The sequence below is a fragment of the Anolis sagrei genome, chromosome 5 (genome assembly GCF_037176765.1).
Source record: "Anolis sagrei isolate rAnoSag1 chromosome 5, rAnoSag1.mat, whole genome shotgun sequence".
In the NCBI taxonomy this organism is placed as follows: domain Eukaryota; kingdom Metazoa; phylum Chordata; class Lepidosauria; order Squamata; family Dactyloidae; genus Anolis; species Anolis sagrei.
In genome coordinates this window covers 140,475,000-140,502,324 of record NC_090025.1, presented here as the reverse complement: position 1 = coordinate 140,502,324, position 27,325 = coordinate 140,475,000, and the positions used below count along the sequence as shown (strand labels likewise).

Below are 27,325 nucleotides of genomic sequence, written 5' to 3'. Positions count from 1 at the left end.
TTATTATTATTATTATTATTATTATTATTATTATTAAACTTTATTTGTACCCCGCTAGCATCTCCCGAAGGACTCGATGCAGCTTACAAAGGCCAAGGCCTCAACCACAAGAATAAAGTTGTTGTTGTTGTTGTTGTTAACACGTAAATGAATGACAGCTGTGTGAACTGGCCATAAAGAGTTCTTGCTGTGCCTGTAATGGCTTAATTACAGTTGGATTAATCTTGTATAGTTGTGACTCTCCTTGAATAAGCAGTTCACAATGGAATACCTGTATACAATTGTGCATGTTGTTACACTTGTGTGATCCATGACAAAGGTTTACCTCGTCAATGCATTAACAAAACAATAATACTTGATATTTATTATGTTGTAAATACTTATCAAATACCTACTTTTCAAATACGTATCTCTGAGTTCCATTCTGAGTTACAGCAATTTACAAAAGGTTTAATACCACTGGATTAATGTTCCAACCCCAAAAAATTACAACACAATTAACACATACCTTGTCTGGCCTTCCATCTGCATCTTTTAACTGAATATAAGGCTTTTTCCTAATTCGATTCAAATCCTCGTGTAGGCCATCTAGAAGAAAGGCAAGTAGTTCTTGGCAATCTTGTTGCTGATACCCCGAGAACTGTGGAGCAAATCGTCCAACCTGGGTCTAGAAAAAATAAAATGTGCACACTGGTGTCAAATGAAAAACCAAATAATTGTTTTCTGTAATGATAAAAATGCATTTCTTCCCTTAGAGGGAATTTTAAATATATGACTGAATTAACATGTAACCAGAATGCGTACTGGGGGGAAATGCATTTTTTGCAGGAGTTATCTTTGAATTCCAATGTTCTTGTTCAACCAGGCTCCGATTTCAACTGCTTCTATCATAGGAATGGATAACTTTCAGAATTTAGAAATCATTTGACCTCTGGGATTCGCTGAAAAGTCACAAAAGTCCTTTAAGACAACCATTGTTCTTGGGGCATCAAAGCATCTGGAGGTGTGTGTGGTTCTATGCAGTTCATAGGCTGACAATTTTCTGTACAGCTCACAAGTAAACTGGCATCAATAACAGAAGACTATCTTGACATATTGCCATGGACCCGTATCTGGTGTGTTCCAGACACCAGAAGACCTCCATGCCATGAGTTTCATAATGAAGGTTGAGGAATGAAAACATCTGGGGCCCTGAGCAGTATGAGCCTGATAACACAAACTGGCTCAGACTGGAAGACCTGGAGGCTGGACGGAGAAATTTTTGGGAGCTGAAGGGTGGGATTTTGGGGGGTATTGAACGGAGAAGATTCCATGTTTTCTTCATTTGTAACTTTGCCGTATAGCAGTAACCTAGTATTAAAGACATTTCCAAGATTTCCTTGTGAGGTTCTGCAATCATCATACATATACTGACCAAGTCTCTGCCTAAAAGTCTCCATATTTCACTGAGGAAGTATCAGTAACAGTAACAAAGGCTGAAAGATACAATATGAGGCCATTTAAATAGTATACATGAATAAAAAAGTAAGGAAATTTTACAGATGAAGGCAGAGTAAAGGCAATTTATTTTCAGTAGTACAAGATAGCAGAATTTTTGGCTAAACATTAAAGAACCTCAATTAATCTTGACCATTATCAAGGCAACTGTAGATTTGCATTATATTTAAGAAAGTTTTCAGGCCCCATCTTCTGATAGTTTCCAAAAGCTAATTGTGGGAATAAATATAGGCCTAATGCTTTCCTGCTGATTGGTTATAATAGGCTGATTTCTGTTCCCTCGTTGCGAGGTGAGTCTAAATTTTGATCCTTTTGTTTACATATTTATTTATCTATTTATTAGACAGAATGCAGGTTACAACTTATTATCATATGTTGAAATAGTTAAATATAAATATTAGTGGTCAAAAACCAATAAAAGAAGATAGGACAAGAACTGAAAACAAAAAATAGATTGAAAATAACTAATTTTATATGAATAAACATAAAAAGAACTAACCTCAGTTGGTGTTATACTTACTTTAAATGCCCGTGGAGTGACGTAACTGTATTTTCCTGACCACATTTGCTTGATGAGCTCAGCATAAGATTTGGCAATTTCACCCCTCATTCCTAATGGATTGTCAAAATTCAGCTCCTCTTGATACTTATCATTCAGGAAGTATTCTGTGAGTGGAGGGGTGTTGCTCAGACACTGCAAATGAATGTAAATAAAATATCTGTGTATAACACAGAGTAACCTAGCTACTCAATTCCAACTTCCGTTTTCACACTTTCTTATACATTCTAATTTCCTTTTCTTACTGTTCACGCAAAAGTTCTTCAGTAACAATGCACAGGAAACTATGTTTTCCCCAATCCACAGTAATTCCATTATCCATGATCCATTAGTCTCCTTTCTTGAAATCAATAACCCATCAGTCTTCCTATCTGAGCTGACAGAAACACTTCCAGATAAATCCTACAGGGAGACTAGTAGATTCCAAAAAGCTAATGCATGTTTGTGCTGGTGCAGTCTATGGTTCTTAAATAACCAGGTGGTAAAGATCACTCATAAGCACATATGTTTGTAGTCAACATGGGGTGCGGGGTATGAAGGGTCACTTCAAAAGCTGCTTTCTTAGGAATATAATGAACAGACTCTTCTCCTCAAGGGCTGTAAGGATACATAATGGCAGGGATGGCTTGACTTTTTTCATCTGCGGCAGGCTAGACGGCTGGCCCCTACCTGTCCAGGGACGACCTAGCTATGGTGATCCAGGCCACGGTCATCTCAAGACTGGACTACTGTAATGCCCTCTACATTGGCCTTCCTCTGTCGGTGATCAAGTTGGTACAAAATGCAGCTGCTCGGCTTCTTGAAGGAATTCCGATGAGATGCCACATAACACCAATCTTACTACAGCTGCATTGGTTACCAATTGAGCACCGGGTCACTTTCAAAGTGATGGTACTCATCTTTAAGGCCTTGCATGGTCTGGGGCCGATGTACCTGAGGGACCGCCTCACCCCCTACCAACCCCAGAGAACCCTGTGTTCTGAGGATCAAGATCTATTGGAAGTCCCCAGTGTCAAGACCTTGCGTCTAACTGCAACCAGACGCAGAGCCTTCACAGCAGTGGCACCATCACTCTGGAATACTCTGCCACCTGAAGTCCGTGCCTTGCGGGACTTACCAGCTTTCCGCAGGGCATGTAAGACATACCTATTTCGACAGGCTTTTAATGTTTTATATTGCTGTTTTTAAATTGTTTTAAATTGCTTTTAAATTTTGTTAGATTTTAGCCATTCTTGTAAGCCGCTCCGAGCCCCAGGGGAGTGGTGGCATATAAGTTTAAATAATAAATAAATAAATAAATAAATAAATAAATAAGGTCAGAATGTGTTAAACTCCAACAGCTTTACTTCAGGTCTTCAGTGTATCAACCTATAAGCAATCTACCCAAACATGGGTATTTTTTGGTACTCTTCCTATATGAATTGGCTATACTGAGGTATTGATAGCATTCTATTCCCCACATTCTACAGAAAAAGAATGTTTATATAGCAAAATAAGGAAGTTCACATAATATTAAAAAGGCTACCTGGATTGCTGAATTCATAAAACATGTATTCCCCAAGTTACTTAGGCCACAAAGGCCAGGCTGTTCGTTGTGCCTTCCTGGCTCAGAGTAGTCATAATTCTTATAAGCAGTGTAAGAGGGGAGGCAGTAGTTTGAGTTTTTCACACTAGAAGAAAACAAAACATTTCACAAAATAACTGCATGATCCACAGCTGTCATAAATATGGGCAGCTGTAGATTATCACAAGAACACATATATTATTATTTAAAACTCTTCTTGCTGAAACCTTTGGAGAAAAAAAGTCAGTCCTAAAACTGGTCAGTCCTAAAACAGGCTGTTCTATTTATTCTTTCTTTTTATGTCTGAAGAATAAAACAGCTTAATGGCTCACTCTTTTCCATTTTTAATGAAATGTAACAGTGTCAGATTTGAAGCACCATCAGCAAAACAGAAAAGACTCCTCTTATATTCTGCTACTATTTGAAATCAATAAAGAAAATTGGGATGGAAGAGTTATTATTAAGTTACAGAAGAAAGTTGAGATTCCCTAGGCCATCATGACATCACTGGCCCAAAGCAGTGAGGATTCTATTTTTAGATTGCTACTGAGTGAGATGGCAAACTGTAGAAGGTAGCCTGGAGTGACAAAGAATGCACACAATACCTTCTAGCAATTTTAGCATTCAGCTTGTTTAATTACAGCTTATATTGTCAAGACATATAGGCCTAGGAGGAAAGCTGTAAATAAATAAAAAAGGTATTTCTATTGAAGGACAATGTAACAAAGTGTATTTAAAAAAGCAAAAAATAAATATATTCATATAAGTAAGGACAAAGTATCATAATGAACCACCACATTGTTCGAGATCTAACATACTTTTGTTGTACGAATGTGCATAGATCTGGATATGCATGTAAGTAACATTAAGGTTAAGGTAACATATATACATGTAACTGAGATCAGACTTCCAACCCTGGCTCCAGCATGTGAGATAAAGATACAAGATGTGGAGCTGAAATCTGTGGGGTTTTTTTTTTTTTTTTGCAAAGATACATGAATGCACTGGACTGTTGATAATGTGCATAAATTTTAAATAAACTGAATGTGCTGCTATGTTGTTAGTATCCAGAGTTGAAACAGTCCAACCATACCTCAATAAACACAATTTTAGAGGCCTTTTCTGGTCTGATCTGAAAAGTCTGGGAGTCCTAAAAAACTCTTATATTTTTAGTTGAAAGGATACTACATTATTGTTCAAGAATCCAGGGAATCGTTTCTTTGATGAGTGCCCGTTTGGAAATCTACCTTTCCTGTGAAAGCAACTGAGCCAATGCCAACTGACACAGAGAACCAAAACAGATGTGATGTTTACCACCAATAGAATGTATTATGACATTTCTGTGCATACCCAATCATGTTCAAATGAACTACTGTATAAATGGTAAATGTCCACATATCAGTAAAATGCCAACTACTGCCAAGTTGGCGGCTATACTCATTAGTAATGTTACATGTGAATCAGCCAGTACATATACGAACATTTAAATGTGATGGGGTTTGCATAAAAGACTCACATGCGTGGATACTTTTCCCAAGACTGCTGTCATACTTGTTTCAACCCAAACAATAGAGGTATCAAAGTATGTTTTACAAAATAATATTCAAATGGTCACGTGTACACTTTTTCTGATACACAATCTAGATTGCTTACAGTATCATTATTATTCAAATATGAACAGTTGCAAGTCATAAGGAATCAGCATATTGAAAGGAGAAACAAGTTTAAGCTAGGCAGAGGTCAACGTAGGGCTTTATGAGTGCATTCGTATGAAAAAATATGAATGGGGGCGGACCTGAAGGCTTTCAATGTGGAATCTGAAATCACACCTGGGTTATAAAATGCTGCTGCTGAACGTTTCTGAATGTAAAAGAATTTGAGTAGCAAAGAACAGACCCCTGATTATGGTATCCAGTTTCAGAAAAAAGGTGGTTTTATACATCAGTAATAAATAAAAAAGTGGTTTTATACATCAGTAATGAAGTCTAAGAGAATACCAGATTAAGTTTACGCAGAAGTGTCTCCTTCTCGCTGAATATCACCCTGATCAAAATGTCCCATATTGCTTTCAATGAAGTCTTCCCATTATTTAAACACTTCTGTCAAGATGTTGCTGAAAGAACAGTTCTAAGAAAGTTGTAAACAGAAGATTGCTTCAGCTGCTCAAGAAGGATGCAAAGGTGATAACAATACAGTTGCACAACCACTTACTATGATTATGTACAGGTCTCTCCACAATAAAAGTGAGATATACCCTGTGACAATGTCAGTTGTTGCATATATCTGTTTTCTTCCCCAGTCATCTGGATATGTGAAATTGATTTTTCACAGTAAGTTATTTTCAAAAGAACCAATTTTGTTTAATATTTCAGATTACAAGAAAAAGATATGAAAAAACTTAGTCACTTTTATTTTGACAAACAAGCAGAAATCTCCATTTCAATTTTAAGGGTTTTGTTCTAGCCTTGAAATCAAATGGGCTTGAACATTATGAATTAGAGAAAAGTTTTGAAGTGTGTTAGAGCTCAATTCCTCGCACCAGAAAGATCAGTGTGAAATGGATTATCAATAATTTTGAATAAATATTCATATTCGGTTCATATTAGATAGTGACTTTCCTAAAAGTTTTTCCCCTTAGGACGAAAAATAATATAATAAAAACTCACATTTTTGAAAATCTCAAAGAAAACGCATCATTTTAACAGTTGATTAAGTAATATTTTCCCCATACATACTATTAAACGTATGCCTTTAGTTTAATGGAATTGACCCACAGTGTTTATAGTTCAAGACTGTACATCAAATGTCTTGTGTTATTGTAAGATAGTAACAGTGCAAGCTAATACATGTCTAGGTAAAACTAGTGCTACTGATTTGAATTGGGCCAAATCTCAGTTAAGTGGGTAGAGAATTGCAGTCTAGATTATCTTTGGAACATTTTAAATCCTACAAATCCAGGGAGAAGAATACATATTGTTCACTGTACCAAGGCAGAACAGTAGGCAGCTCATGAGAGTTGTGTTCACATCAGATTGCGTACTGCTTATCAATTCTCCTTCATTACGTAAATCCAAAAATGGGGCCCTACAAGTCAGAAGATGGATGTGGGCACCTTCAACATAACAAAAAGAGCCTCTGAGGATGCCTGCCACAGATGTCGGCAAAATATCAGGAGAGAATGCTTCTGGAACATGGCCATACAGCCTGGAAAACTTACAACAACCCAAAAAAGAGCTGTAGTTACAAGTGGCAAGAGAAACCTTATGTGTAGAACTCAAGTGCCTGGGACTATGCTTCCCAACACTTTTGAAAATTCAGTGTGCAATAGTGAAAAATGTTTTCATTACTAATTAGTGGAGAGAAAACTATAGAAAACAATCTATAGTTTCTAAATGCTTTTTAAAAGCTTAATAGCTTTAGATATAAATACAAGTCTATGAAAACCCTTGAGTTTTAAATTAAGTTGAATTAAGAAGTAAACCCCAAAGCCTCTTCTTCTAAAAATGCAACTTCTAAAAGAGAAAAAAGTGCCTTCTGAAAGCTGTTTTATAGTTCAATGATACTGAAGTGTAGCCGCTCCTTTAAAATATAAGCCCAGGGCACTTTCCATTTTTAAGGAGGCAGTAACTGCCCCATTGTTTCAGATGTTATTATGTAATTTTTCATTTGATATAGGCTATCAGTATTATAATACAAGGATAATATCCATTTAGATTGTGATTAAGTTGTTTATGCACACCAAAATATAACTGCTTTATTTATTATACATATACACACCGTACAATAGACTTCAGTTAAATACATGTATTTGCTTAACTGAGAGAGTTGGGGCTACTCACAATTAGTAGAAGCATAACTGCCACTTCACCCCTTACGAAAACTCCCTTCTCATAAATGCAGTATTTAACTGGAAGATACTGTATAAAATATTTAGATATATTATGTTATATACTACAGCATTTTGACATTTGATTCACAGGCATTTAATTTAAGACTGTAAAGAGAATATAAATTTGTAACTCCAATTATTTCTCCAGCTAATGATAAGAAATCGTAATTGTGTACTATTTAATAGATACTTCAATATGTGTAGAAGACTGAAAAAATGCAGTGTATCTGCAGTTATATGTATTCTAACTTAGCAGGTTTACTTGATGATTGTCAAAATTTTAGTAGAGTTTTGTTATGCTACATCTTTGTTCAGGAAACATACATCTTCATCAAAGAATGAGATGATGAGAATAATGTAATCTACTGGGCTATTACTTTACTTGGTGAAACACAATATTTGCTGAGGTTACAGAAATTTCTGGTGGTGAATACGAAGTCCTATCTAAGGATAGCCTTAATCAATTAGGATCAGATCCAAGGGGGATACTATATACTATGTGGCTACAGTATCAAGGTTCTGAAGCAAAAACAGCTTTTCTCTATTAATTTCTCTCTTAACACCTTCTAGTCTTGATGACCTTTAAGTCTTGGCATCACTGCATTTGCACAGTAATACAATCCATCCAAGTTATTTACCGAGAACTATAAACAATCTTCTTTTGAAATTATACTTGGATGATTAAAACTGTAAGTTCTTTAAGATGTGTTGCTTACTTTCTGTTGTTGATGTTGTTATAATTATTTGATAGAGATGGAGAGATCTTTGGTAAAGTTGAAAAATTGGATGCACCTGGGGACCTTTAAAAATATGAAAATGTTAAATTAGATAAAAATGCGGAGATTGCAAAATTAATAATGAAAAAGGAAAGCTAACAGATGAACAATGTATGAAAATAAGTATGAAAAATAAGATTTTTATGAATAGAGCAAGAAATGCACAAGAGAAGTTATCCAACCTCAAAACACATTTTAACCAACTTAACTCCCTAATGGGTAAAGGGGAAAACAAATCACAGGAACTAAAATCAGTCAAAGATACAATTTTGATGTGGCAAAAATTACACCAAATTCACACAAAAATCACAAATTAATTTGAACACAGATGAGATACATTTCTTCCATAAAAACAAACTTCCCATGTTGTTATGATTCTAATAAATTGCTGGGGGAGAGGTATTATGAAGATACATGGGTACATTAATAATGCTACATATGTGTGAAAGCTGGTTTAAAAATACTTTAAATCAACAATTCAAATAATTTACTTAAACAATGCTACACTAGAGAGCGCTACAACAACAGCCTGGTGATTACTCGGCTCAATGTTACAAAATATGGTATTAGGTTTTTAAAAATCAAACCATCAAAATAATGAGGGATCTTTACATTAATCCAAGGACACCAACTTCCAATCAACTCCAAAGAATTTAGGGGGATCTAAACATATAACGTCACTTCATATAACAAAGTCAGACAGAAAAGGACAAGTTCACAAACACTGTACGTGGTTAGTCCTCTGGTTTTCATTCACCCTTCTCAAAGAAAGGAAAAATGCTACTCTAATCTTGGGCATCAATGTATTGGGCAGGGTCTAACAGTGGACTACCACTGGTGGGAAACTATAATCCAGAAGAACTAGAAGAAGAATGATCTTCTCCTTCCACATTGCAGTCACCGGGGCATATCCAAAACATATGCTGAAGAGCTTTAAAAAAAACAAACACCAAAGTTGGTTTTTGGAAAGCACAAAGGACAGCAACAGACAGTAAAGTTCCAAAAGTTGTGCTGGATTAATGTAGCTCATACTGATATCAACACAGGCTAGCTACTTTGTACTATCAAAATTACTATATTTGGCTTAAGTATATCTTTCTTTCCATGATCCAAAACGAAAATAAACGCTGACAATGAAAGACTACTGTTAGGTATAACACTAACCATGTGCAAACAAATTAGTCATTCTTCAAAACCAAATCAATTCACTTTTATTGCACAGAATTAAAATTTTTGACCAATCAACCTGAACAAATGCCACCAAAGCACAAAATATCCTAATTAGTGTGAATTACTGCTAATTCTAAATAAGTTTTATCAACACACCTCTATAAACTAGTAGAATCCCTAATCAAAACAGATGATAAATGGTACAGTTAGGAAACAGTCACTAAGATTCCTTCCAGTCTACAGCAGTTTTTACCACCACCATCACTCCATAACCATTCTCCAATAACAAAACCAGGGACTTCAGAGTCTATTGGGTAAGAAGATAAATGGGGGAAGAATAAGATATTTCCTTCAACAAACTTCACAAATTCTTAGAAGTACTGATGTTTATACAGAAATATAAAAACTTGTACTCGAATCAAACTGAGTGAGCATCTATATGAAGAAATGGGTTGGTGAATGGGGAAGTAAATAGAAATCAGACTTCTACTATGAGACCTTGAGTAAAATCATATTAAGTGTATGGAGATACAATGAAGACTGACCAAGTTTAGTGACCACATGTATCTATTGAATGTCAAGTGTCAATTGAAATGAAAGTATAGAGTGAAGGAGCAGGACAGAATGAATTGGCACACTTGAAATTCCAACAGGAAAGTCCAACATCTGGCTGAAATGTTAAACATTTTAGGTGCATGTATACTGTAGAATTAATGTACTATGACACCACTTTAACTGTCATGGCTCAATGTTTTGGAAACATGGGAGTTGTAGTTTTACAAGGGCTTTTGCTCTTTCTGTCAAAGAATGCTAGTGCCTCACCAAACCACAAATCCCCACGATGCAGATTCCAATAGACATTCCAATTTTAATGTTACAGCTTGGACTGAAATCCCAACTTTGACATCTTTAAAAATGATGATAAGGATCATCACTATCACCATAATGCAGACAGGAGCGACCAAAAAAGTGCCACAAAACAGAAATATTTTTTTCCAAGATGATAATGTATTTTGTGAAAAAACAGAATGTAAAAGAAGATTATGAAGTGACACTTAGCAAAATATAAACTGTGAAGCATTGCCACTGAAATATTACATTGACATTTTTGCCTTCTATGAGATGCATTCTCGCTCATGTTTCTTGATCCCCAAAGACACTGTGCATACACTATGCTGGGCCTATCTACAGCCTACACTATAAGCCAACAAAGTGGTTTTTTAAATTATTATTATCCTTACAAATTTTAAAGATATACTTTGCAATATATACTTTAAGGTAGTGGCAAAAATAGAAAAATATTGCCTAGAAACTTCTGTTAAAGCCACAAGAAACATAAGACAGAAATACAGAACAAAACACACCACAATAAACACTGTTTTTCTTATTAGTGCGGTAAAACTTTTTTTACTGAATTAGGGCAATAGAAACACACATTTCTACCTCAAATTATTTATTTATTCCTAGTTATGTTTATTAACAGACAAACCTATTCTAATGTGGAAGTGCATTTCAAGTTCAAATACTTTCATAGGGAATGTGATTTTATTTTTTCATGATGTACTTAATAAAATGTCAGCTTAGCAGCTATGTAACAAAACACAGTTCTAATCTTTATTAATTAATTAATTAATTAATTAATTAGGACATTTGTATCCCGTCCTATCTCGACCTCCACAGAGGGACTCAGGGCGGCTACCAACCAGCACAGCACAGTGCCAACAACAAAGTAAAACAAGCATAAATACACATATTATAATAAAACAGATATAAAAATACATTAAAAAACAGTTTGCTGATTTAAGTCATCATCCTAAAAACAGTCCCTCATAATCCAGTAAAACAGTATCTTTGCCAGCAAGTCAGTCTATCCTGCGAACGCTTGATGCCACAGCCAGGATTTCAATTTCTTTCGGAAGGTCAGAAGTGATGGAGCAGATCTGATCTTGTTGAGGAAAGAATTCCACAGCTGAGGGGGGGGGGGGCTGTCTCTCATTCCAGCCAAACCCAATTGTGATGGTGGAGAGACCAAGAGCAGGGCCTCACCAGACCATCTTAATGTCCTAGGTGGTTTGTAGGGGGAGATACATATAGGGCCATATAGGCTAAAGCCAGCACTTTGAATTGTGCTTGGAAGCTAATAGGCAGCCAGTAGAGCTGGCGTAGCAAGGGTGTTGTGTGCTTCCAATATCTTGCTCCCATAAGCAACCTGGTTGCCAAGTGTTGGACTAGCTGAAGCTTCTGAACAGTCTTCAAAGACAACCCCACGTAGAGTGTGTGGCAATTATCTATTTGGGATGTGACCAAAGCGTGGACCACTGTGGCCAAGTCCGACCTCCCAAGATACAGGTACAGTTGGCGCACAAGTTTTAATTGTGCGAAAACTCCCCTGGCCACCGCCAAGACCTGGGGTTCCAGGCTTAGTGATGAGTCCAGGATCACTCCCAAACCACGAACCTGTACTTAGTCATGACAAATATCTATTTTAGTGCCTGAAACAATATCATATAGAAGATAGTGCTGTTGGTTTTGGTCCCAAGCACTATGGTCAACAGTACAAGCTGAAGGAAATGCTACTTTAACAATTGGAAGATTGCAGAATTAGATGTTTGTACTCACTGTGAAAATGCATTTTTGGAGCAGAAGAGAAGCAATCCACTATCTATTGGGCTGTATTTCTTGTGCCAGCTTTAGAGGCAGCAGTCACATGATTTTCCGTTATTTCCATTGACTCCTCTCTCCCTTCTCAGTTTAGTTACATTGCCTTGCCATAAAAGAGCTCAAAATGAAGCCAAACATAAATGTGGTACAGAGTAGAGAGCAGACAGAATAACTGAGAGCTGAAAACATTATTTCACTCAGTTACTGAAATTCACTGTTTTTGCAGCTACATTTCATGGATGGGTATGGATTGTTCTTCTACACTTCTGAAAATGAACTCTAGATGATGTAGCAGAGCAAGCCATTGCCAGTAGGACATTCTAAAACAATCAGACGATTGGGTGGGAGTAGCTGCTTCTCTACTGGCCTGTTGCTTTCAATACATTATGACCAAAAACTAAACTACAGATAGAATGTACCATATAAGTACCATATAAATCTTTGGTTGAAATCACAGAATCTATCCCCCCCCCCCCCCCAAAAAAAAGTATCAGTTATATTGTTAATGCCAAAGTCTGCGGCATTAAAGAAAGGTATTGTTAATTTCAGACCATTTTCTGACTTGCATCTGCTTCTGGCTTTCAGAAGGATATAATCTAAGCTTGGAAATAATTAAATTGCCTGTTGTCTAATATGTCAACGGTGAAAGCTTTTGTCAGATTCCTTGAAGGACATAAGTAGGATGAAAGAAAGGGGTTTGATTATAATGTTGACCATGAAGCCGATAATGCAGAAAACAAGACCGTTGCCATTCAAACTTGATGATAAGTTATATTGTTACCAGAAGAAAACAAGTCTATTATAAATTGTTTGAGATAATTTGTGCTTATAGTCCTGAGTATTTCAGGATTATCTTAGCTTTGGGGTTGTTAAGAAGCATCTTACAATGATTAATAAAAGTATTTTAAGCTCTTGGATCAATCTTCTCCTTCAAAGCAGGAAAAGATATAAACAGTAGTTTCATTTTTGACAAAACGGAGAGGATGCTATTAGTTAAAAATTTTATTCATCAATCTTTTACCCAAATTTAGACGGATTTGGAAAAGTAAAAAAAAAATGACTTAAAATGGAGAAGTTAACAATCTTCACTATGCTTTTATATTTATATGCTAATTGAAGGGTTTTTTTTTCTTGGAGCTTATCCAGCTTGAAGGCAAATTGCGCAGAGAGGCTTAGATGGCAACCTGAGTCACTTGTATTTTCTGTGACTGCTACTACTGCCTTCTGGATTCACCACTAGATCACTAAGAAAAGTAAAGGCTTTTGTAGATAATCCTTGCCTCCTTCTATGTTTTTTTCTAGATTCAGTGGCATGTTTTAGCCTACCTATCTCCTTTCAATGATACTGCCATCTATAGACTTTGAATCCTCTAAACTCCATTAACGAAATCATCCCTTACATTTTTTCTAATAAAAATTATACTGTAAAAATGAATTCATTATATTTCTATTTACATTTACTTATTGTGAGAAATTCATTTGGGAACTCATATATACAGATGGAATTTTTTCTATTAAAATAAATTTGGTGCTGTAACAAAATTATTCTTTGAATTATCTGATTGCAGACGGTTGAATACAATGCATATATCAAACTGAATAGGAGGCAGCATAGCTTCCAGTTTCCCCTTAATCCAAATTTTCACTCTGTCTACATCAGATCTTTCCCCTGAAGTCAACTGTCACTTTTGGGAAAAATCTTGTAGCAGGAACTGAGTGTTCCTAAACAATGAATGTAGGTAGCAAAGGAAAGTCTGATATGTACATTGGGCAACACAGGAATGCTACAAATATCTGTCCTTGTCTGCCATAAACAGCAATTCCCTATTTCTTACACATGCATAAGAGAACGTACTGCTCCTGAAGGCCAATCCCTTACACTCTACAAGTTAGCCCCACCTTTTGTATCTGAATTCCCTTTGATTCAGCCATAATAAGACCTTTATCTGTCTTACCATGCTTCTCTTTCACCAAGTCAGCCACTAATTTCCCCCTTAAATTCTCTTTTGACTCCTTCCCTTTCCTACAATGATTATATTCCCATTCTATTCCCTTTCTTTGACATTTGATTATTTTTCTTTTTCTCATGAATGCATTGCATTTGTCTCTTCTATGGAGATACTTTTAATTTCAGATGTTGCAACAAATACATTCCAGTCAACCTCGTGGAATTACTGTTACTCGAACAGTATTTCCCTGAGTAACACTTCTGTTGCTAATCAGAGGCGTGCTGACATGCAGTCAATTAAATTTCTGAATCTTGCTGAGAGACTTGTTGAAATGCAATCAAATGAGCATCACTTGGTCTGGATCTTTTGACTCATCCCCTCTCTCTTTTTTTCCGGAGGCAAAAGTAAATCTTTCTCTGATCAGAGTCCACTGCTTTTTTCTTCTTCCTAAAAAAAATCTGTACTTTATTTAAATAAACCTGTATGCTATTTAGATAAATCTAAATGCTATTATGTTCTCCCACTAATCTGCAGAGCTAAACATTTTAAAGAAAGGGAGGACTTTTTGGAGGTGGAAAGAAAGCAGGTAGAAGACAATGTCTGCAGCAAGAAGAAAAAAATAAGAGTAGGATTAGCAAATAACTTTGAAAAAGTAGGAATACTCAAAAGAAAAGACTGAAAATCATTCAGCTGCAAGGCAGGACAGGAAAAAAAACAAGAAGGGAGAAAGGACTCAATGGAAGTAATGGAAAACCATGTGATACCTGTTTCTGAAGCCAGTGCAGGGGGTACAACTCACAAGATAGCGGATTACTTATTAGTACCATTTAGAGGAGACAATGAGCAATGTGAGAAGTTCTTTCATTAATTTCAAGGAAAGCAAAATAAAACAAACAGGTACAACAATAAGATGTCTACAACTACTTGACTAATCAACACACTTTATGATTATATGGAACAGCTATATGTTTTTTTGAATAGTTTTTATTGAGGTTTTTAAGTTAAATGTACATAGAGAAGTTGTCAATCATCGACATATCTTCATTTAAAGAACAGCTATATGTTTTTAAAACGTTTGTATGGGGCAGAAAATCTACAAGCTGAAAAATACGGCATTGATAGCATTTTTTTCATAGCCATAAAAAGCTTTACAATATCTTTATCATAAAAAGCTTTACAATATCAATATCATGACCAAGAGAGAAGGAGCTGCTTCAGTTCCTACAAGAGATAGAAACACTTAGTAGAATTTTTGATTTGCCAGTCCCTGCACCTATGCTGTCTTCTAATGCAGTGGTTCTCAACCTATGGGTCCCCAGGTATTTTGGTCTACAACCCTCAGACACCTCAGCCAGTTTACCAGCTGTTAGGATTTCTGGTAGTTGGAGGCCAAACACATTTGGGGACCTACAGGTTGAGAACCACTGTTCTAATGTGCTCTAGAAATACCCTTCCACCTCTGAAGCAATTTGGAGTGCTCAATGAGAACAGGTTTCTTTTTGTTTTGAGAAAAACAAATCAAACAAATTCCTTGATCTTGTTCCTTCAATGATACTGTAAAGCTTTTGAATGGGAGTCCAGTCAACAATGTATTTCACATTCCCAGGTTTATTTTAATAAGAAACTTACAGCTATTTTCAAGGCTGATAAATCAACCACTTCATTTCAACTAAAAGCAGCCTAAAATACTTCTACTAATATTGGACACTATTAGATTGCTTGTCTGGCCTTTGAAGTGCCCCTATGTAGTCCAGACAATCTACCGTAGTGACAAAATGAAACAAAGTCTATTTTATTAACTTGGATAATTCTTATGTCTTGTCCAGATGTGGGCAGAATCTACTGGTAAGTATTTACATGACAGTGGTAAATTGCCATAAGTATTTGACTCTTTTAACAATAGATGCTCCTCCCAACAACCAGTGCAAATAATGTATATGTTCACTTAGGGGGGAAAGCACAATATTTAATGAAACTGATTATCAAATAAAAATGTGCAGGATTGCAAATAATTATAATTTTATAAATTTTTGATCTTAAATACAGAAGACACTCATTCAAACATGTAATATGGGTTGTGTGTGTGTGGATGCGCACAGAAAAATGTTTAGGTTGTCTCAAAATTTTACAGAATACAAAATCACGACAGACAAGCCAGCTGCCTGACGTATTGGTGGCAAAGCGGGAGGAGAACTATGGCTGCTGCCTCATCATGATGGTAGGATGACTTCTCAGGATCTCCTTTCAGTGGTGGATCATTGGCTTGCAAGCTCCCCCTACCCAGATGTATGGTTTTTATTCTAGTTGGATGAGATGATACATATTTAATGTTTCTGCCAGAGACCTGCCATTGTGGTCAATGGATACAAATATGATACCATTCTTTAGCACAGTCGATTTAGATCTTAGTCTGATTGAATTAACGAACAATTTAGCATACAGTCTTATAGAAACATTTTCTACAAATGCATTGTAATACCAAAACCAGCTATCACAAAATCAATTTAGAATCTTAATTTAGAAATAATAAAGTATAGCCAAAAAAAAAAGAATCCTTACAGATTAAATTCAAATTAAATGATCTGTGCTGAAGAGAAAATTTGGCTGAAATATAATTGTTATTTAAAGTAAAAGTATGAACCAGAGTTTCTCAAACTGTGCTTCTCCAGTTACTAACAGCTGGTAAGCTTGCTGGGATTTCTGGAAACTGAAGTCCAAAACACCTGGAGGAGTAGAGTTTGAGAAACATTGGTATAAACTATCATCAGATCACTATATAAAAGGAAATATTTTACTGCATTCTGTTATTTAAGAAGGGTATAGTCAGCTATCCACATTTATTGGCTTTAGGGACACATGACCTCCACAAAAGTGAAAAATGTCAAATAATAAAACTGCTATTTTTTACATGAGAGAACACCTCTCTAGAAATTCCTAGGTCCTCCAGGGTTACTTTGTGATCAGCATCCTTGCATTAGAGAACCTAGAAATTCTTAGAGAGAACATTCCAATCAAATCTATGAATTATCTAATCTACAAAAGTCCATTTTCAAATGTAGGAAGCTGACTGTATCTAGATATATTTTTGTTCTCTACATTTTAATTAATTTGAAAGCTTGCAATGTGCCATTAGGGTGTGCTCTCCTCACCTCTACTTACACATACAGAACAATCATATGAAATTGTACCAAGACACTGTATGTATATTCCAATTGGGCATTTTTTTTAAAATTCTGCACCATACATATTTATTTTAAAAAGATACTGATCCCTTCTCTCTTCCATTTTTTTCACAGCATTATTTCTTTTTCATTTCCCCATTCAGCAAAATGTGACAATTGGAGGATGTATTTCACAGAATTATAGAATTGCAAAATTGGAACGTATCCCAAAGGGCCATTTAGTGAAACTTCCTGTCATGGGGGAATACAAGAGCAGCATTCCAGAAAGATGCCCATCCAACCTTTTCTTTAAAAGGCCTCCTTCTTTAGAAATGAAGATTTTTACTAGAAACTTTATCAACCTGCTAGTGATTGATATACAACTTTTGACAACATATATAAAATTAACATATAAGATTGGAAGACGACTATAGTTTAGGAATATGTGAGCTTATTTTGTTATCAAAATATTGGCGGGCCTTGGATGTTACCTCGGATTTAGCTCCACAACAGTAACATTGTAATAGTTTGAGAAATGGGGCTTAATTTAAGGATATAATTTAGACATACTCACACAAGGAACCCTAAAATTCTATGTAAATGACAAAAAGATAATGTGATTGCCAAGGAAAGTAGATGTAAAAGTAGATCATATTGTTGCTCAATAGGCAAACTAAAATATTATTATCACACAAATGTGAAATAATGGAATATAAGTGTCACAAAAATGGTCTGAATGAGGTATTTATTCTGTACAAAAATTGTGTGCCTAGATCTAAATTGTATTTCTAATCCCAATTAGACTACATTCATTCAATCAACTTTTGAATGGTGAATTAACACTCTGATAAATCCTACTAAAGTAATGTGTCTGTTTTAGTTTAGACAATTCATGTCATTATCACATAATTTTTACAACACAATTTAAACTCCTATTACACTTTATCAACATCTTAGCACATACTAACTAGTAAGGCTGTGAATTATAAACATGGCATAATAGACAAGATCTATTTTGAAATATAAATGCAAACATTTACACTTTTCACATTTAGCAATTTACAGTCACAATTATATTTTGGTACAGATTAGATGTATAGGTTTTCATACAACATTTACTTTAGAAAACACTCTCCACACATAAGTGTTTTTAAAACCACATTTTCATTTAAACTTAGTAGAACTTCAGGCCTGTTTACTCACCAGTTTTGAGACGTGGCAAAACAGGAAACAGCCAACTCCAGAACTATTGGAAAATGTCAGTTACGGTGATTACACCCAAAAAATGAAGATTCAAGCCTCAGGCAGAAAAAAAAAATGCCTTCACCCTTGTGTCCAGCTTGCATTTATGAGTTAAACAGCAGCACGCTACATGCCTTATTTGCCTCAACTTCTATTTAAATTTGATACTTCTGCAGACTATCAAAACATTTGGGACCATTTGGATCAGTTCAGACTTACAGTCCACCTTCACACCAGTTTCATTCTTACATTTGAAGCTAATGTCAAGGGAATGAATGGGTGGAAACTGCAATGCGACTTGTGAATTAACCAAAACTCTTATTGTTGCTGCTTTTCAATATCTTTATGTAACTTCCAAGAAAGATAATTTGATGTATATATCAAAATGCAGATTGACTCAAATTATAATTTTAATTTCCATTGGATGCAGGAGTGGTAACTGCTTTCTCAAGTGAGTTTCTGGCTGCTGTTAGAGATCAGAGATAATAACTGAAGAGATAATGGGTACGATTATTTTATCTTTGCTGAGTGAGAATCACATCCCTCAAAGGAAATACATGCTGAATGTTACAGAGTCAACAGAGACTAGAAACACGTTGTAGTATGAAATTGATGTGTCAGGTGAAGTCCATACTTTGTGACAAGACCTGGCAACCATAGTCATTCATGACTTTCTCATCTGGACTGTAGAAGTGTGCACTATATGGGGCATAGTTAGATACTGCAAATCCCTTTAATTTGGAAGAGCTCTGTTCAGTTATTCTTCTTCTACCCAGCTAAAGTCGGTAAAGGTGATGGAGTCTTCCTCAACATGGAACCCTATTTATGGAATGCTCTTCCTAAAGTCTTCTTGTTAGCCATCTCTTTAACTACAGGGAAAGGAAATTTATTTTTAAAGTTTGTAGATATCTAGACAGTCCTTGTCAGAGTTTAATATTTATACAGTTTCGTCATAAATGTAGCTTATTGCAGATATGTCTGTTGTGATACAATGTTATTATATTTTATTCCTATGTATGTTACTATCTTATGGCAGTTGTTAACATTTCTTGGCATACCCACAGACAAAGAACACTACCAACAAGTATGATAAAGACATTACAGGATTAGTCTAATTCACTGCTATCATAGCATTGCAAGCCAAAAAGACGGAGGGACAACAAATACAAGTGACAAGGAGTAACATTACACAATGGTTACTGCTTAAATGTCTTCTCAAAACACAATAATAGTTTTTAAATTATAGAAATTTCCTAATATTACAATGACAACAACATGTTATCTCCACAGAAATTAATTATTCAACCAGCCTATACTGCTTCCAGTGAAGTAAGCCTGTCCATACTTGACTATGTTGTCAATCAGTGCAATTAATATTATACAGTTAAGACACATGATTTCCAAAACCACAGAGAACAACTGGGATGGGGAAGGATGATTTTATTTAAAAGTTGCAGGAGACACTTGCTGGTTTTAATCACTTACTTTGGAGCTGAAGGGCCTCTTGGCCATGTTCCATCTTCATTTCTTTGTTCTATCACTAACACCTACATGAAAAATAAATAAATAAAGAGAACAATGAACTTCATCAGAGATTAGAATGGCATGAAAGTTCAAGACTTTACCAACTACACATTACCTACAAGAACAAGCACTGAAAGATTTTCATTAAGATTATTCTGTTAGTTTAAGATTTAGGCATGGTTGGCTATATTAGTAAAATATTTCCTTTTATGTCACACCTCTGGATGTAATCTATTGGTAATTGAAATCAGAACAAACAATTTACTTTGCAAGAATAATGTTACAGAATGTTGGTAGTAAAAAAGGATCTTGAAGACAATCATACCACCCCAAACACTACTCAATTAAGAATGAGTATTTTATATACTTTTGTTTCCCTTAAGGAAACAATAAAAATGTGAAACACCAAAATTATCATTTTATTTGTTTTCAGAAAAAATTGAAAATAAATCTTTATTTCTCTAACAATTCCTGCAGCTTCCAACAAATGTAAATAAAAGCACTGATCACACCTCTTTGCCCATTTAATAATTCCTTTTTTCACTCATCCATTCTGTGATTACCATATGCTGTCATTCCTATCCCTGCAACAAAATTATGTTTTAGTAATGCTAGCATACTATTATTTATCACTACATTTCACTACAAGAAGGGATATTATCTCAGTCTTAAAGTCATCTCAGATTAGCTCATGATTTAAAATGACACTGATATGCTTCAAACTGTAATTTGTTCTATTGTTGGTAGGTGGGTGGCCTCTTCCCCATAAGTTTCATCCAGCTCATAAGAGAATAGAGCTTGCAGAATCTCCTGTGTTATTCCCTTTCCTATCTGTAGGCCATGAGTAAAGAAGGGAAAGGAGTAAACTTAAAGATTGGACAGAGCACCGGGGATTCTTCAGCACTTCAGCTGGGGGTTTCATGTCATCAAGAAACATAATCTATTTCATCTACTTTTTGCCGTATGTGCCAAAAGCAATATGATGCTAATCTATCATGGTTACTGATAGATTAGTATCGCCTGAAAATCTGAGCTCTACTGGCTTCTGTGTATCCCAGTCAGCATTGTAAGAGTTAATGCACTCTACAAATGTAGTCAAGGTTTTCCGTCTGTCCTGTACTTTACTTGATTTAACAAGAAATTATTACCACCACAAGACTAGGCTAGATATATGCCTTCTTGACTGCCAAATTTACTGATCTAGTTTAACTACTAAATGAGTGATTCAAACTAGCTCATCTAAAGTCATCGTAGGAGTACCCTGTGTCCATGAATCATCACTATCTCAAAAACAAACTTACTAGCACTTATAAAGAGCACTTCCTTCCAAACAACTTTGCTTATTTCAAGACCTGCAATATACAATAATCCAGGATGTTGTGGTATTCTTCCTTCAGGCACACATATGTAGTCTGCTAGTGCTTTAGGATCCTTCTTTGTCACTAGATGGCAAAGTGATCTCAGTGGCAAAGAACCCCTACTACTTGTTTCATGTGAAATAACAGCTATGTCCATTCACTGACAGGAGGAACGTATCACAGTAATTTATGCTCCAACAACCTTGGACTAGTATAATATTTGTTATATATAGGTCCTTAGGCTTTGAAGAGGCCAGACTGTTTAATGAGGTCTCCTAAGGTAAAAGTAAAGGTTTCCCCTTGACATTATGTCTAGTCATATCCGATTCTGGAGGGTGGTGCTCATCTCAATTGCTAAGCCAAAGAGTTGGTGTTGTCCATAGACACGTCCTAGGTCATGTAGCCAGCATGACTGCATGGAGTGCCGTTACCTTCCCACCAAAGCGGTACCTATTGATCTACTCATATTTGAATGTTTTCGAACTGCTGGTTTTGAGTGTTGAAAGTTTCCACTTTAATTGTGAAGATGCGTTTACTGAGCTACATTCCCAATTGTTTACCAAAGTAGTCTTCATTTCCTAATTATTAACTTTTATAAATTGCACTCAGTTTTTAATTGTTTTTACATGTGGTTTTTCTTTGAGTTATCAGTTACATTTTATGTTTTTATTTACTTTATTTTATACCCTGCAGAGATATAAAACCCTTTGCTTGTTTTATACACAAGCAGAGTTAAGCACACATTCATTTCTAGTTTCAAATCATAGTGATGGAAACATTAATAAATCGATCTACATAGAATTATAGCTACAATATCAGTTACAAGCTAAAATCTCAGGTTCTGGTTTTACTTAAGAGAATATCAATATTCAATAATTTACTTATATAATTATACTGAAAAATAGACATTAATAAATAATTCAAGTGTCAAAACCATCAGCAGATTTTTAGCATATTTTCAGACTGAATAATTTTCTTATCGCAGTGAATGATAAGGGAGGATGATGTAGCTGTAACAAATTGTACAATTGCTCTTCCAATATTGTCTCTTTCTCACTAAAGTGAACTTTACTTCCTGTCTTAAGCATAGTTAAATATATTTAAGACTATTCAAAACTCCTGCCAAACCAGATCCTGAATCTTGAAAACCTCTCCTGAAATGCTCATTGTGATTAGGTCAGGCTCCTTACGTCTGAAGAAATCCAGATGACCAAACAGCCAAAATTAAACTGATTATCTTACCAAAATTGGGTTGAAATCCATGGTACCCTTCCTCCAAGAGAGAAAAGAAACTTTTAGATGTAACTCACTATTTCTTATCCTCTCAATTCACTTTCCTGAGTCTGTGTAATAGTAAAAAAAGTTTTTAAAATAACAAAACCAACCTGGTGCTCTTCAGGTGTTTGGAACTATAAGGGTCACCATCCCTGACCATTTGTCATACTGGCTGGGCGCTGGAGCTGTAATTCAAACACCTGGAGGGGACCAGTTTGAGGACGGCTGAGATTTTCTTCTGTCCTTCAAGAAAAAGAATAGCTCAGAACTGTTACAGTGGTTTTGCTCCAATGTACAGGGCCAATTCAAGGCAATGACATTGGGGAATTCCTGCTTAGTTCCATGGCTATTAATCTGTACATTGCCACAAGGTTCCACCCAATCCCCATGTTGTTTAAGATCTAAATGAAGTTACAGGATGAGGTAGGTCATCAGGAGTTTTGCTACCACCAGTATCCTGTCAATTTAGCTGTAGTTCTCTTTGTTGCTGGCATCAGCTTGGGCTGTGCAGAAACTGTACCAGTGTCTGGATGCTGTAAGGCTGGATGGAGATGATAAAACAGAGACTCTGTCTGGATCTACACTATCCTATAAAGTCCAGTATCTGATCCTAGATTTTCTGCTTTGAACTGGATTGTGTGCCTCATCACATTTGAGCATTTATCTACTTTAATCCACTTTAAATGCCGTCTGCAGAATTCTGGGGTTTGTAGTTTAGGGAGGTCCAGGGCTTCTCTGGATGCACAGTTTAAAGGTGGAGGGGTATTTCACAAACTGATACTTCTGTTTTTAAATTTCAAAAAACAAACAATATATGAGCTGTTGTTTAAGAAATTTTATTTTATTTCATTAGTTAAACTGTTTTCTGGGTTCTTGTTTATGTGTTTTGGGGAAAATTAATTAAATGTAAAGCTGACAGAAGAAGCTACTTCAATCAGACCTTAAAAACAAGATAGTATTACTAAGCAGTCTCATAACTGAAAACATGTGATTTACTACTAACATAAACAAGGGTCATAAAATCTCAAATGTCATATTATATCACACCTGTCTTGATATAAGCCCCTAAAACTAGTGAAACTATCTGCCCAAACAATAAATATAGTTATATATTACACCATACCATACCTGTCCCTGATACAAGCCAGCATCTTGTATGGTGCTATCTGGTTTATTCAACGGTTCAAACGTGTTACTCATGTATTTGTTCCACAACCTGGTCTCTTTTTCATCTGGAATATTGAAGATTTTCCTTATCTCTTTTTCAATTGTGTCTATGTTGGAAGAAACAAAGATCTTATTTAATTGTTAATGGTATCATGTATACACTAGGGATGGATTTACATAATTAACTTGTTACGGAATGTAAACACCTGTGTGGTACATTTCAGTGTATGAAAAGAGCAACTGGCAAACAATGCCAAATATCAAATATATTTTGCACCCATTTGAACTAATTTAAACAGAGTGAATAGAGGAAGTGGGATGGATATGATCTATACCTCAATGGATAGAATTACACATAATGCTCCACTAATGTTTAGCTTTACATACACAAGCTAAAGATGAGTCTCCTCATTCCCTCTTTTTTCATGCAGTCGGAAGAAGCACATACAAAGGAAATTCTAGCAAACTAAACAATCCAAGCAGGCTGTTAATTTGTTTATAGACTGCCTAATTTTTCTTTCAAATTTCTTGATTCCTGGTTCATAGTTAAAATGAAGCAGGTACTTAATGAAACAAGCCTCAGCATGTGAACCCAAGACTTTGCTGAGGTTTGTAAAAGTTATCCTCCTGATGCTAAATTCTAGCTTACTGTTAATATATAAAGGTAGCCAATGTGTCAAAAAACTGACTGTATACATTTCAGAAAGAACAGCTAGGATTTCTGGCCTGATATTGTTTCATTTTTTCTTGTAGATTCTGATGTTAAGTGATTTTTCTAAGACTATAACAAAATAAAAATCATTGAACATAATGGGAAAATGCACTACGTTTACATTTCAGTTTGTTTTTATTTTACCCACTGTACAAAGTTTGAGGGAATTTTAAGCAACCTTTTAACAAACAAAAATCATTAATATTGTGAAGGCACTATAAAACATGTTTAATGGAAACACATGACCAAAGAAATGCTTTGAAAGGTATTATAAATTTAGTAATCATAATTATAAATTATATAACAATGGTCATACCTATTGTGTCAGCTTTACTAAATCGCCGTGTAACTACATTGTTCATATTTCCATTTTCACACAATTTTAATTCTGTCAAATATACTTCTACTTTGCAGTGCTTGACAAACATACCCTGTTCAACTACCTGAAAATAAACAGATCAAAACTGGTTATTTGAATAGAAAATATTTAATCCCTAAATGCATAATACAAAATCTTTAGCAGCTCAATTACTGAACTTTTGTTATAGAATTTAAGATTTTTTTCCAGGACTCATTTCTTACAATTAGTTCAATAGTCGTGAAGGCTAGTTCATGGTAAATCAATTATAAAAACATTTTAAAAATTAACTAATCATGTCATTTTTAAATATATATATTAATGGACAACAACACAAAATATCAGGAAAGAAAAAATACCCACAAAGAGTATACACCATCAAGTCTACCATATAAGTTAACTGACTTTCTGAAATGGATATACTGAATGTTACCTTTATCTAGAAAAATGTGTTTTAGTTTGCCCTTTGTCATAAATTACTAACAATTAAGAACAATTGCAAATTCAAGTAAGCAGAATATTCACATTCACCTCTTCATGTGCTCTTGTATGCGGTAGCTGCGTAAAAGTCAGCCATGTAGACTGTCCTGAAAATAGCCATCAGCCTGATATGTGATATATCAGACAAATATGGTGAAGGGGGAGGTACCAAATATCTGCTAGAAGTCATGCTACAGCAATAGTTAATGAATACTCACTAAAGGAGAAGAGCATATAAATAAACAGCAGCTTGCACTGGACTTTTGTAGTGAAGGCATCAAATTGCAGTATCCTAGGAATCTTGACTGTCTATTTCTTCAAAACACTGTTTTTAGAACCTAATTCCCCTTTTTGTTAAATTATATTTGGAATTCATTTTCCATCCATCAAGTTCCTGACTTATAAAAATAAATTTGAGTAAGTTAAATGATATAATGTGGTTGTAAAACTCCCCTTGAAAGTGTATTGACAGTGCCAGGTGAAATCTTAGAATTAAGAGAAGAAGATGAAAAAGGGAATGCCACTACACAAGGGTAGTAGCGTTATTTTTACATCACCTCATAACAGAATGGTGCAGAATCATTGTGTTGTCTTTATCTTACCACATAAAGCTAAATTGTATGAAGCAGAAAAAGGATGGATTTATCAACAGAAGCTACACAAAATTAGCAGAATTCCATATGGACAATGGCAAATACTGTAGCACACTGCAAATTTTGATAGCATTGCGACTTTCAATTCCTCTCAAAACATTTTTTGCTTTGAAGATGTCTGATAATGACAGATCTGCACTCAGCTCCTAATATAAAGCTCTGTTTTAAACTTTGTTGGGTTCATCCTGTTTGTGCAACATGGCCCCACCCTTTCCTTTTTTTAAAAAAAAGCCATAAAGCAGTGAATTGTTAATCTGAAAGAGAAAACATTAGGCCACAAAGGAACAGCCCTGTGCTAGAGAAAGTTTGATAGGGAGCCCTTCCACACAGCCTTATAACCCAGAATATAAAGGCAGAAAATCCCACAATATCTGCTTTCAACTGGGTTATCTGAGTCCACACTGCCATATATTCCAGTTCAAAGCAGAAGATGTAGGATTTTATTCAGCTGTGTGGAAGAGGCCTAAGGAGCTGACCGAACAACCGTATGGAGTATTGTCAAATATGGTCCTAAATCAGAAGTTTCAAACTAAACCAAGATTGTGTGTACCAGTGAGGCTGCATAAGACAGACTTTTCTTTTCTTCCAGTTTACATTTGCAATATGTATAGGAGGAAGTACCTTCAAACTCAGTAGGTCTTAGTTTTATGTAACCATGCATAAATCAGCTTGCAACATCTCATAATACTGTATTAAAACCTAGGAGTTCTTAAAATGTTTGTGTGTGTGTGTTTTTCATTCAATAAAAATGGGAGGGGCAGTCAGATGCTTTGAGGGGGTTCTCTAGCCCTGATTTCTGGCATTTTTAATGTCTGGATGGGGAAATATTGGCAGTGGCCAGGGCTGCTTGCCTCCCTGTCAGCATTGGTGCTTTCCCTCTGAGGAATGACCCTCAACATATCCACACGACATATCAAAATCTGTCATTTTTACCCCAAAACTTGCCCTTAATTTATACACAAGCTTGACTTATACATGAGTATATAGGACAATTCTGAGTATAAATCCCAAGAAATACTACACCGCCCTCTCTCCCAGAAGGGACTCAGGGCACTTTACACATGCAAAAAGGCAAGCATTCAATGCTTCAGGGGAGTACAAACGTATCAAAATAATGCACAATAAAGCAACAGTAATAATAGTGAGCTTACAGCAAAAAAAATTAAGCTTTGTGATGAAAATTTTTTTTCCAGTAATACATAGTTAACTAAAAATAAGTAAACATTACAACAAATACCCTAAAATGAATTTAAAATACAGTTACATTAAAAATGGCTGGTGCTGGTGTTCATTTGTTTTCAAAACAAAATTTTACCCTGAAAATAATACC

The 27,325-nt window shown here is 35.4% G+C and overlaps 1 protein-coding gene across 4 annotated transcripts in view; it reads right to left on the bottom strand.

Moving 5' to 3' along the window:
* The window catches only part of USP15 (ubiquitin specific peptidase 15), a 55,205-nt gene that overhangs the window by 14,801 nt on the left and 13,079 nt on the right, over positions 1 to 27,325 (bottom strand). The window contains exons 4-10 of one of the 4 annotated variants that reach the window (XM_060777541.2): positions 24,821 to 24,947; positions 23,754 to 23,899; positions 19,954 to 20,015; positions 8,226 to 8,309; positions 3,582 to 3,726; positions 2,018 to 2,191; positions 509 to 667 (exon numbers count right to left, since the gene is read on the bottom strand). In XM_060777541.2, coding sequence (XP_060633524.1) covers positions 509 to 667; positions 2,018 to 2,191; positions 3,582 to 3,726; positions 8,226 to 8,309; positions 19,954 to 20,015; positions 23,754 to 23,899; positions 24,821 to 24,947 — 897 coding nt within the window. Of the gene's footprint in view, positions 1 to 508; positions 668 to 2,017; positions 2,192 to 3,581; positions 3,727 to 8,225; positions 8,310 to 15,238; positions 19,338 to 19,953; positions 20,016 to 22,735; positions 22,864 to 23,753; positions 23,900 to 24,820; positions 24,948 to 27,325 lie in introns of those variants that run through there. The other 3 variants (XM_060777542.2, XM_060777543.2, XR_010910038.1) reach the window with 3 other exon arrangements.